The 12,018-nt window shown below is 42.2% G+C and overlaps 2 protein-coding genes across 3 annotated transcripts; one reads left to right on the top strand and one right to left on the bottom strand.

Annotated features, from left to right (window-relative positions):
• Window positions 1-150: 150 nt before the first annotated feature.
• Window positions 151-6,946, bottom strand: LOC130112632 (arf-GAP with dual PH domain-containing protein 1-like). Of its 2 annotated transcripts, XM_056280082.1 has the most exons (12): window positions 6,687-6,946; window positions 5,967-6,097; window positions 5,419-5,510; window positions 5,028-5,116; window positions 4,279-4,391; window positions 4,004-4,150; window positions 3,834-3,917; window positions 3,492-3,554; window positions 3,189-3,266; window positions 2,505-2,733; window positions 1,540-1,707; window positions 151-1,341 (listed from the first exon to the last, which is right to left on the bottom strand). In XM_056280082.1, exons 1-11 carry the CDS (start codon window positions 6,772-6,774, stop codon window positions 1,541-1,543), a joined length of 1,281 nt encoding a protein of 426 aa, XP_056136057.1. In that variant the 5' UTR covers window positions 6,775-6,946; the 3' UTR covers window positions 151-1,341; window position 1,540. The 2 variants fall into 2 exon arrangements, with proteins under 2 accessions (XP_056136057.1, XP_056136058.1); XM_056280083.1 differs by lacking the exon at window positions 1,540-1,707.
• A 1,251-nt stretch (window positions 6,947-8,197) lies between these two features.
• tefm (transcription elongation factor, mitochondrial) lies at window positions 8,198-11,939 on the top strand. Its single transcript, XM_056280830.1, has 5 exons — window positions 8,198-8,339; window positions 8,639-9,132; window positions 10,154-10,303; window positions 10,682-10,860; window positions 11,168-11,939. Exons 1-5 carry the CDS (start codon window positions 8,291-8,293, stop codon window positions 11,430-11,432), a joined length of 1,137 nt encoding a protein of 378 aa, XP_056136805.1. The 5' UTR covers window positions 8,198-8,290; the 3' UTR covers window positions 11,433-11,939.
• Window positions 11,940-12,018: the final 79 nt, after the last annotated feature.

The following is a 12,018-nucleotide window of genomic DNA, read 5'->3' on the forward strand; positions in this document are numbered from 1 at the left end:
AACTGCCTTCATGTTTGATGCTGTCACACCGACAAATCTGACCACCACTTGACTGTTACAAAACGCGTCGTTAGGGGGCGCAAGCAAGCCCGGCGCCGTGAGACGCGCCCCCTTCGTCTACGCTTACGCTGATGCACATCCGCATTTCGGAGAATTTTATTTTATTTTGTTTTATTTATTCATTTGCAATAAAGTCATTTCTTTACCTTGGTATAAAGCATTTGGTTACAGCTTATGTTCTCCATTTTTTTATACAAACATCGTTAACAGGTATCCCCATGCAATTATCCATTTGCTAATAAAGGCTATTGATACATGACGTCACTCTCATTCATAGCCATCTTATGGAGTGATTTGAAATAAAATGTCAAACGACAGGTGAACACTATTGCGTTTTACATTATAAGAGATATAAAATTCCAATATAATCTGAGACAACAGCCTTGACACAAAATACATGATAAAAACTTAGCAGCATAATTCCATTTTACAAATCATATTAGCTGTATGAATAAGATAACCCAGCTATCTAATCACGGTTGGTTAGTAGTTACAGTTTCTGGGCTGTCAGCATCACACCAGCACCTTTATTCCTCTTTGTGTATTTGAATTTTATTTGTTCGTGACTTCTCAAAATTTAACCATTCTAATTTTTGCGTATAGTATTTTGGATTCATCACATTTTATAATCATGAATATCTCTGACAATATCTGAAAGAATCCAACCCCTTTCCAGTCTCTCCTCCTTTGAAATATATTCTTTGCATTAGGGACCCTTAGGTAACAGGTAACTCTTGATGATTTCTTCAAGTGAAGAGGAAAATAAGACTTCAAATGCAGAAATATGGAGATTTTGTATCCATCTAGGCCAAGAATTTATTTCAAAGATAAAATATAATTGGAATTGATTAAGTAAAAAATGTTACTAAGGCAAAAAAAATCAAATACAAATCTTTCTTTTTCAGTATGAATTGCCATGGCAAATGTACAGCATCAATATAATGAAGTCAAAATAAAATAATGTGCATGAAGCCTGTTATGAACACCTTGGGCTTGGACAAGGATCTGGATCCTGCCAGATACAGACAAAGTAAAATGCAAAGTGCTGTAGTTAATAAATTAGAGTAATTTAAAATGATCAGTGGTGTTGTTGTAAATGTAACTGTTTATGCAGTTATTGTTTTTTTTAATCAAAAACGATGAAATCACTAGTCAAACATTGTTGTTGAATAGTATTCAAAAAGGATGCTTTCTCCTTATATCACATCCTGAATTCCCACAAACCAGTTTCTTCTCTTAAAGCTGTCCGCAGTCATTTCCCTCTCCTCCAGCTGGCTTCAGCTGAAAGAAAGAAAGAATGAAAATCACAACTGAAAATAACCCACATTCCATCATTGTGCATGGTCATCATATGTCTCTATGGGATTCCCGTAGCAAATCACCAGTTGAGACTGGGCATGTGCATTTTGGCTTAGCAATTAAATTTTAAAAAAAATCCATTAATCTATTTGACATCTCATAAGGTGGAGGTGGGATTACATCAAGGATCGGCTCTGAACCCTTTCTTGTTAGCAATGGTGATGGACAGGTTGCCAGACGATATCAGGCAGGAGTCTCCATGGACTATGATGTTTGTGGGTGACATTGTGATCTGTAGTGAGAGTAGGGTGCAGGGTTGAGGAGAGCCTGGAGAGGTGGAGGTATGCACTGGAGAGAAGAGGAATGAAAGTCAGTAGGAGCAAGACGGAATAAATATGCGTGAATGAGGGGGAGGACAGTGGAATGGTGAGGATGCAAGGAGTAGAGGTGAAGAAGGCGTTTGAGTTTAAATACTTGGGGTCAACTGTCCAAAGTAATGGGGATTACAGAAGAGAGGTGAAGAAGAGAGTGCAGGCAGGGTTGCGTGGGTGGAGAAGAGTGTCAGGAGTGATTTGCGACAGAAGGGTACCAGCAAGAGTTAAAGGGAAGGTTTACAAGATGGTTGTGAGACCAGCTATGTTATATTGTTTGGAGACAGTGACACTGACGAAAAGACAGGAGGCGGAGCTGGGGGTGGCAGAGTTGAAAATGCTAAGATTTTCACTGGGAGTAACGAAGAAGGACAGAATTAGGAATGATTATATTAGAGGGACCACTCAAGTTGGACTGTTTGGAGACAAAGCAAGAGAGGCAAGATTGAGATGGCTTGGACATGTGTGGAAGAGAGATGCTGGGTATATTGGGAGAAGGATGCTGAATATGGAGCTGCCAGGGAAGAGGAAAAGAGGAAGGCCAAAGAGGAGGTTTATGGATGTGGTGAGGGAGGACATGCAGGTGCCTGGTGTAACAATGGAAGATGCAGAAGACAGGAAGAAATGCAAACGAATGATCCGCTGTGGTGACCCCTAACGGGAGCAGCCGAAAGTAGTAGTAGTAGTAGATATATGAATATGGGAAGTTATCTGCTATGTGTATCTGGCTACAGTATTGTTACCTATTGTAATGACAGTAACATGATGTCGTACTTGCATAGTCTTGTGGGGTCATAGGTTGAGAGATGACCTGTTTGAAAGCCTCTAGCCACTCTTTTTGGTCCTGCTCCTGCTCACACATAAATACAAACTGCCTGCCTGGCGTCTGTAAGGTGATGCCAAAATGCCCCCTCCCACCTCTTGTGCCACTGGGTGAGCCATCAGCAACAGAGTAGTTATGGCTCTCTGTGCCAATGAAGACAGCACCCAGCTCTGTAGCATCCTATGGATAGAAAAATACACATGTATAAGAAAGAAAGCCACTTTATTTTGTCACTGTATTCTTACAAAAAAATTGTATTGTTACAAAAAAATTGTTTTCTGCATTTAACCCATCCTATTGTATAGGAGCAGTGGGCAGCTGCAGGGCCCGGGAACCAACTCCAGTTCTTTCTATTGCCTTGCTCAGGGGCACAGGCAGGAGTATTAACCCTAACATGCATGTCTTTTTGATGGTGGGATGAAAACGGAGCACCCGGGGGAAACCCACGCAGACACGGGGAGAACATGCAAACTCCTCACAGAAAGGACCGGGAATGACCTGGGGTTCGAACACCGGACCTTCTTGCTGTGAGGCAACGGTATATGATAATGAAAAGATACAAATCTATACACAACCAAACACACACACACACACACACACACTCACACACACAATATTAAAGCAGTCTTCATTACCAGTGGAGTTTTAAAGTAGAGAAGCTTCCTGTCCATTGAGCTCAGGGTGAACCACCTTTTCTTGAATGGCTCCCATTGCTAAATATTCAAAAGTGTACACGCACAGAGAGAGAGAGAGAGAGAGAGAGAGAGAGAGAGAGAGAGAGAGAGAGAGAGAGAGAGAGAGAGAGAGAGAGAGAGAGAGAGAGAGAGAGAGAGAGAGAGAGAGAGAGAGAGAGAGAGAGAGAGAGAGAATAAAAAGCTTAGGTGGGCAATCAAGTCAGTAAAATGGAAAAATAATTTAAAGATGAATAGCTAACTAACCATCGGACCAGTTTTCTCCATGTAGCCTTCCTTTAGGTAAACTTTACTGATCTGAGATATGAGCTACAGACAGAAACGGGCAAAAAAGTGGAATTAGAATCAGAATGACATTAATTGTTGAGGACAGCAAATTTCTTGGTGTGGAAATATAACAACTCAAACAGTAAAATAGCTGATTACAGACACACGGACAACAGCGCCTAAAGTGCAAGGGGGGCTGCAAAGAGTAGAGCAAGAAGCAGGATTAATGACATGAAGAAACTGCAAAGCTAGGACTGTTACATCCTTTCAAAAACCTCAAAGTTGGGGGAGCTTTAGTGCTGAAACTTGGAAAAGCCTCACATCACTGTCTTGAGCAGCCGGATGTCTCTTCCGCAGATACGCCAACCGTGTTTTACGAATAACATTGAACCAGGATACAATCACCTATGTGACATTGGGATAAGAGGACTGAAGTCAGGGAGACTGTTTTTAGTGATTACCATGGCGTCTACATCAGTCCATTATCTCACCTGCCCGTTCTGATGGTAAAGAAACAAATTCCTAGTACGTTCCTCCTGCAAGTAGGAGATCTGTAGACCATGAGCATGACCTATCTTCTCTGGTTGGAAAACTGCACTCAGATCCTTCATGGAGATGACAGCTTTTGGAGACTTGGACTGTTGAAGGGCGAGGGTTTATAAAGGATATTTCAGAGAACTGAAGAGAAAAATGTTTGGTTTGCAGCCCAAGTATTCGGATAAAGTGTTGTGCAATAAATGGTCACATGGCAAAAAGATTTACCCACATCCTCTCTAACAAAGTATCTGAGTGTGAAGTCTTTCTGGGACAGCTGGAAGGTCCTCTTCAGGAACTGCTTGTTGTCCTTGCCCTTCTTCCATAGAGTTGACTCAAATGGATCTGGATTAGATGAAGTCAAATCAAATCAATCACATACAACTGACTAAAGAAACATACCCAATTGACCTCCTATTAACTTTACAGAAAATAATCTTTATGCTTGGCATTCAGAATTAGCTGCCCCCCCCCCCACACACACACATTTTTCTCCCCAATTGTACTTGGCCAATTACCCCACTCTTCCAAGTCGTCCCGGTCGCTGCTCAACCCCCTCTGCTGATCCAGTGAGGGCTGCAGACTACCATATGCCACCTCCGATACATGTGGAGTCGCCAGCTGCTTCTTTTCACCTGACAGTGAGGAGTTTCACCAGGGGGACGTAGTGCATGGTAGGATCATGCTATTCACCCCAGTTCCCCCTCCTCCCTGAACAGGCGCTCCAATCGACCAGAGAAGGCGCTAGTGCAGCGACCAGGACACACACCCATATTCGGCTTCCCACCCGCAGACATGGCCAACTGTGTCTGCAGGGACGCCCGACCAAGCCGGAGGCAAGATGGGGATTTGAACCTGCAATCTCCATGTTGGCAGTCAATGGAATAGACCGCTACGCCACCCAGATGCCCCGAATTATCCATGTTTTGCTGATGGAAAAAAATGTTTGAGGAGGCATCAACACAATGGTAGGTTAATTACCTGAATTATAAGTTTGCTGAAGTAAGTTGTTCTCCCCTGTGAATTCCTGTCTCTCATATTTAGCACGGATCCATTGATCTTTAAGAACGCTAGGAAGAAATCACAACAGCCAGCTGAGGTTTCAGTGTGTTGAGGTGCTGCTGACGGTGAAGCTACAAATCCACACTTGCCAGTCAAAATGTGTGAAGTCAAATTTCTTGTCAAAACATTGAATCAAGGAAAAACCTTTTGACGGGGATTTTTTCTTTTTCACAATTCTGGGCCAAGAAATGGATCCAACATCTGGTGTTTGTTCCTCTTATATGTTCAACAATATGTCTCTACTTCACCGTGAATGGAGTAGTTGTTGAATCATCATTTTCACTTCTGCCGAGATAATAAAGTTACTCACATGCAGTCTTTTTGCTGTGGTCGGTAGAAAAAGGCAGGAACAAACTTTTCATAAAAGGCCTTGGCAGCAGAATTCCCGCTCTCCCTCATGAACTTAAACAGAAGCATATAAGAGTTCAGGAGTGGACCGGACAGCAAACATCCTGACTTCATTCAACATTTTTACTCTGACAAACAAAAGAAAGATCAGAATAACCCTCAAAAAGAAAATGTTATATCATGCACAGACCAATCTGAAAACAAGGATAAACACAGTAAGGTAGACTGTATATGCCTCTTTTTTAAGTACAGAGGCTCAACCATCATCCCAGTCCACTTATATTAATGAGTAATTGTCCTCCTAAGCGCACACACACATACGTATATACACACACACACACACACACACACATATATATAGTGCATATATATACACACACACACACACACACACAAACACACACCCTTCCTCTCAGCTACACCGCTAAAATACTGGCCGTGTACACAGAACGTGCATGCAACGACCAGAGGAAGTAGTTACTATCAACCTAAGGTGAATATAGACTGTACCTCCACCAGTGAATCCTCCCAGAAATCTAGACGGATAGACTTTACTTTGCTGACAGCAGGCAAATCCCGATGTGTGCCTGAGCAGTTAAGGCACACGAAAATGCCCAGGGTATATGAGGCCCAATCAGGTTCTGTGAATAAGTCATCAAACAATTTTATATGTAAGACAATCAATTGCACATGAAATGTATTGTGTTTGTAAGTGCTGCCTCATTGGTCAGAACTACATACTGTAATGCAATGTCATAAAAACACAAGTTTTCAAATGTGCCTTCCTTTCCTGAACAAAAGTTACACAATACGGTACATTAATTCCTCACACAGACCCACATCTATTTAGTATTCCTGCAAATAGCACTGATAAACTGAGAGTTTATCCTAAAGGAGGAACATGCAATGAGGAGTTGCTGACACTTCCCTATATGGTTTATTTTAGAACTTGACTCAGTTATTAAATAATCATTTTAGGGATACATAGTTCTGCCTAAAGAAATTCGCACGCCCTGACTTTAAAGGCTACTTTAATAAGGTTTCTACTTTTACTTCTTGTTGGGCACTATGGGAGATAATTGCCTATGAGAAAATATGCAACATTTTAAACAAGTTGAAACAATTCCTCTATGAAATCTGCTTTAAAATCAGCAGATAGTGAAGAAACCTCAACTTTTTAATCATTAACTTTCATCATTAACCCTTTTACCATTCCTTTGCCATACTCACCAGGTGCTCCACAATCTGCGCACAAGTTGTTACCAGGCTGTTTCACCAGATCAAGCAGGATTTTCTTATTTCTTTCCAGACTTGCCATAGATAAAGATATTTCACTTCTGTCCAGTGACAATTAGAATTAAGTCCCAACAAAGGAGTTCAGGCACTGAGTCCATAGTGACGCTTTTCTTGAGTTTTTGAACATGACATTGTCTTTGACTGGGCACTGTAGTCCCGCTGCATTTCCTCTTAGTGACACAAAGCTATGAAGTATATTGTTCTACAGGCAAACACCCGAGGTCCAGAAATAACAGAAAGGAAGTGAGGCAGGCGTTACCTAATAGCCCACTGACTTACATGGAGATCTCCACTGTATGTAGGTGGAAGAAATACTATGTGACATCACCTGATGATGGAAAACATGCCCATCTAGAATAAAGCCATCATAATGAGCAGAACACATTACTGGAGGCCCACTAAATTAATTGTGAGTTTAATCAACAATGATATCACAATAAATATCAGGTATTTATTATAGAAAAGAAACAATTTGGATTTTTAAAAAAAACTAATAAAATATGATATTGTGGCGAATTCTACTAGTGTTTCTGCTCCGAGGGTCATTCACATATTACCCACAATGCAACTGAGCTGTCGATGTTTTGGTTATGTTGTGGGATATGGAACATGTTAAAAACGGACATATCTGTCACAGATAGGGGTGATGTGGTGAAAGGTAATGGGGACGTTATGAGAGAAGTTGTATTAGATAACATGCTACTTCCCACCATGAGGGTAAAGAGTAGGCAAATAGATAGGCTCGCTTCGGTGGCCAAGGAGAGTAGAGCTGAGACCCATACAAACTTGTGTTTGTTCTGGATTGCGGTGATTACAAGCTTACTTGTTAATTCTGAAAGGGTGTCTAAGAAGACCATTATTTAACCACGTCACGATATCCTTGTGTTCTCGTGGTTTGAGATTTTTTGTTGAATTCAAGCTTATTCACCATGAAATATGATTAATATGTAATATAAAGTTTGAAAAAAAATAAGATCGATGAAGGCCACAAAAATCCAAGCCAAGTGAAAGGGAAATGCTTGACCTTTCACCCACTCCGTCATCAGGACGATTTAAGTAATATAAAAAGGCACAAATAGCTGTCAGTGATTTGTTGAAGTTCAGTGTACTTTTGCACACTAGAATCTTATTTTATCTATATTCGGTACTTCGAAATAAGTTTCCAAATATTTCTTTTTTTTAACTTTGATAAAGTAGAACACTATGGTTGACTGTTTTCTTTTAATTGAGGGAAAAATACAGCTTGTGAAACACCGACACACGCGTTCACGCGTCTATTGGCAGCTCATATAAAGTTGGCAAGATCTCTTTAATTACGTTTTTCTTATAATGTGAAATTTGACATTTCCGAGTGAGCGACATCGCGCCAGACCCCAAGGAAACGCGGAAACACGAGTCCGGAACCAATATCGCAGTTCCTCTTACACCGTCGGTCCACTGGACGGAGTCGGACAACTACCAGAAAGCGCAACGTTGACGACTCTGAATGAGGTTGTTAAAAAAAAAACGAAAACAAATAAAACAGTTAATCTTGGTGGATGGCGATGTGGGTTGCCCGGCGAGCTCTTTCGTCGGTCATTCAAACAGGTATTACGTTTAGACTGCATCCGCCTTACTTGCTTTTTATACAAATCTGAATTTGCGACCTAGCCTATCAAGAAAGTGCCGGTGCTGTGACGACTTACGTTGCCTTGTCGAAAAATGCTACCGTAGCGCGAATCTCGATAGTAGTCTTAACCCAAACCCTAACCTCTCCTGACCATAAGCACACCCGCTAAGTAGCATGTGTCGACAGGTAACATGTCGCCAGAACACCGGAAGTGCTATCTGTCCGTCTCTCTCGCGCTCTCATTCATAATGTCATGGGTAATGCTGTGTTCCCGCAGGACGCTGTGCGGGTCGTTCTGGTTTGTTCAGACGTCCTCGGCGGTCTTTCCCCGAACTGGAGCTCCGCTATCTTCAGTGCACATGTTGCTGGAGGAGCCGCGTCCCCGTGGCGGGGTTTGAGACCCTGAACACCGCCCTGTTCCCCTCCTCATCTCCGGCTTTCTCGCCGTGCTCGGACGACGGCACGTCCCTGGACGCCTACTACACGCTGGAGCAGCGGGCCGCCATCCTCCAGCTGCTCAACCACGCCACGGAGAAGGAGCTCGCCGGCGTCAAACTCCTGCGGGGCCGCAAGTCTGTTAACATTGTGGATTACAGGAGCAAAAACGGACCCTTCGAAACTCTCGAAAGCGTGGTCAAGGTGCCCCGGCTGAAACACAAAAGCGCCGTCATAGTCTTCAACGCGATTCTCAATCCGCCCAAGAAACGGAAGAGGGTGAAAATTCAGTTTGCTAAGTTTATCAGGCCGGTGATTGACAGATCCTGGCTGGAGGTGAGGCTCTCTGGATGTAGGAACCAGCAGCTTCAGCATTCCCCTAAAATGTTTGCCAACCCCCCCCCAATCCGCGTTTTTAAAAATATGAAATTAGATAAAACACATGTTAAACGTGCTTTACCAAAACGAAGACATTAAGTAGCCAAATATCTCTTAAGAACTGTCTGTGAATGTTCTCATTCATCCAATCAAGTGCAACTGGACTTGGTATACCAAGTCTTGGTATACCAACTGGACTTGGTGCACTTCATTCAATTCCTTTGGCTATCTCTTAAGAACTGGGCTTACTGGTTGTGTTACCAATCGTCAAAGGAAATAAATCAAAGACATCTCCAGCTCCCCAATAGGACTTTCAAAATCTCATTCATGCGTGATTATAACTTCATGACTTTACCAAATACATATCAAAAATTCGATTAACAGTAGAAGTTAAGCTTTTTTTGAGAGAGCGAGAGAGACAATATGGAAAAACAAGGTATATGTGCTTTTATGCTTGTCATTTCATGATGAGCAACCCACTATCACTTCCAGCAGCCAAACGTACCCCAGTTCTAAGAGGAGAGAGGGGCTTATTACAACATAGGGTCATAGGTTAAGTCTAGATTTGGTATAAGGATGTGGGCCAGTGCTAACTTTAAGGAAAGCTCATGTTCCCGACAGTCATCCTGGCTGGCGTTCGTTCTCCTGGACAGTGATTTTTTTTTTTTAAGTTTAGATAAGTGTTTGGATATAGTATGTGTTCTTGTAGTTTTTGGATATGTGTTTTTGTCTTTGCGTTGTACTGCTGTGGGCTGGGGGAAACGATGTTTCGTTTTATTTCATGTGCGCAAGTGCATGAAATGAAATGACAAAGTGATTCTGATTGTGATGTCTAGTAGTATTACCAAGGTGACTTCATCAGTCCACTATCAGCAGTGCAATGCCCTTCTTTCTCCCATCTTAGGTCACATATTAATATGAAAAGATAACCTAAAAGTGCACCACCACCACTTTTAACAATTCTCTCATCTGTATTCAGGAAGCCACTTCCATAGTCTCAATAGTATGTGGGACTAATTCAATTGCCTGGGCACATGTCAGCCGTGAGATGACCGTGTTAGATTGGCAAGAGCTGCAGTGTCCACATTTCCTGAAAGGAAAGTACCAAGCCTCTGGTTACTTGAGTGACGTGAGTACAAGTTATACTTAATTTTATTACTGACAAGTTCAGCGATGCCAATGACTAGTTAAAATATAGTCTTTGAAAAATAATGTTCCTTCACTTTGGTGTAATAGGCTGCAAGCATTTCATGGTGGCAATATTGCATTTATCCTTGTATGTTTTCATTCTAGGGATGCAAAATCACTTTTAGTATATAGAACAACTTTGTTAAACCAACATACTGTGGTTTGTAGTGTTGCTGAAGTTTTGACATCTTTAGACTTTTTCCCTTCTCCATACCCTTGGAAGTCGGTGAAGTTGTGCTAGAGACCCCTACTTTGCATCTACGGGGATGCAAAATCACACTTCTAGTGGTATAACCCAGTGTCCCCCCCCCCCCACCAGATCACCTCAGTATTGTCGGTCATGCCTTCAGCTGACTTCTACATTGTGGAGAAGACCACCTTATCCTTCCAGAACACTTCTCTGTTTCCTGTCTTCGCCCACCTGCGGACAGTGGAGGCCATGCTGTTTGCCTTACTGGAGCCCAGATACCCTCAACCAGACTGCAACACCCCTCCCAGGTGAAAAAAAAAAGTGGAAATACTACACAACACACATAGCCAAAGCATAGTCACAACACATATGCTCTGTCAAATGTGTTTGGCCTAAATACTTTCAAAAGTGCACTCAGTATTTTGCACTTCTGTCCGTCTATACCTTTTCTGTGGCTATAGCTTACACACAAATAAGTCATACTGTCATTGTATACTGCTGCTACATTGACCCAGTTCTCCCCAAGGAATTCTCAGTTGCCCCTGATTAAGTGATGGGTCGTGGAATAACTTGAGACAGAAACTGAATCCCCTCATTCTCTTCCCTCCTTCCCAGAGTTCTGAACATGATGCGTCTGGCTGTGGGGCGGCACTTTGGACTGATTGTGGGCGAGTCACGGACCAGTGGGGCAGAGACAGTGCGTCAGATGATGACGGAGTCAGTCACACAGAATCTGCCCCGGTTAAAATTCCCCCAAGGGCTGCTGGTTAAATACAGAAGTGCTTTCCAGATGGGCAAAGGAAAAGGAGGCGAGGAACTGTGCGATGCCCTGCTCCAGGGTGTAGCCTTTTACGAACTGCTATGTGACACTTCTAGTTAGCCTGAGCATGGATTTGATTTATGTTCCTGTACACAGCCAGCGACTGGACAACCACACTTATGCTTTTGAGTCAGCTGCTTGGCGATTTTTATGATTTTTGTCACTCTGTACATACTGAAAAGCCTCCCCAGGCCTGTCCATGAACAAGATTCAGTGCTTAAAGTGACATTGAATTAGTGAATGAGATTTAATGCACTTTATCACAAAGCACTAGTGAGTTGTTCATGGATGCTACTGACGGTGGGGAGGAATTCATTCAAAATAAAAACTTATCTTGGAGCGGTGATGGTAAATTAATTGTACAGTGTAATTGTTATGAAAACACTTTGCATTTATAGCTATTCTGTGGTTACAGAGAACGAGGATTCTTTGTTGTTTGGTTTTGGTTCCATATAAGGATGATATTAGAAAATTATCCTAGAAGTAATAGTTGGCCCTCTCCAGTCTTGAGCAAGGTCTTTTCCCCCCTCACTTGTGTGAATAAAAAGCTCTGGATTACGAAAGTGATTGAGCCGATTTTTCCCATCACCCATGTCTGTACTAAAGTAAACTTTCCCATACCTCAAACTCAGAATACCTTGAATAA

This window comes from Lampris incognitus, chromosome 5, assembly GCF_029633865.1.
Source record: "Lampris incognitus isolate fLamInc1 chromosome 5, fLamInc1.hap2, whole genome shotgun sequence".
In the NCBI taxonomy this organism is placed as follows: Eukaryota; Metazoa; Chordata; class Actinopteri; order Lampriformes; family Lampridae; genus Lampris; species Lampris incognitus.

What these genes read in the sequence shown, in the direction of transcription:
- LOC130112632 (XM_056280082.1), bottom strand. Translation starts at nt 6,774, where the DNA reads ATGGCAAGTCTGGAAAGAAATAAGAAAATCCTGCTTGATCTGGTGAAA. An exon ending in CCACAGCAAAAAGACTGCAT is followed by an intron (nt 5,117 to 5,418) that starts GTGAGTAACTTT and finishes ATTTCTTCCTAG; the next exon opens with CGTTCTTAAAGATCAATGGA. An exon ending in TTTACCATCAGAACGGGCAG is followed by an intron (nt 3,918 to 4,003) that starts GTGAGATAATGG and finishes AATGTCACATAG; the next exon opens with GTGATTGTATCCTGGTTCAA.
- tefm (XM_056280830.1), top strand. Translation starts at nt 8,291, where the DNA reads ATGGCGATGTGGGTTGCCCGGCGAGCTCTTTCGTCGGTCATTCAAACA. An exon ending in CCTCTGGTTACTTGAGTGAC is followed by an intron (nt 10,304 to 10,681) that starts GTGAGTACAAGT and finishes CCCCCCCACCAG; the next exon opens with ATCACCTCAGTATTGTCGGT. An exon ending in GACTGCAACACCCCTCCCAG is followed by an intron (nt 10,861 to 11,167) that starts GTGAAAAAAAAA and finishes CCTCCTTCCCAG; the next exon opens with AGTTCTGAACATGATGCGTC.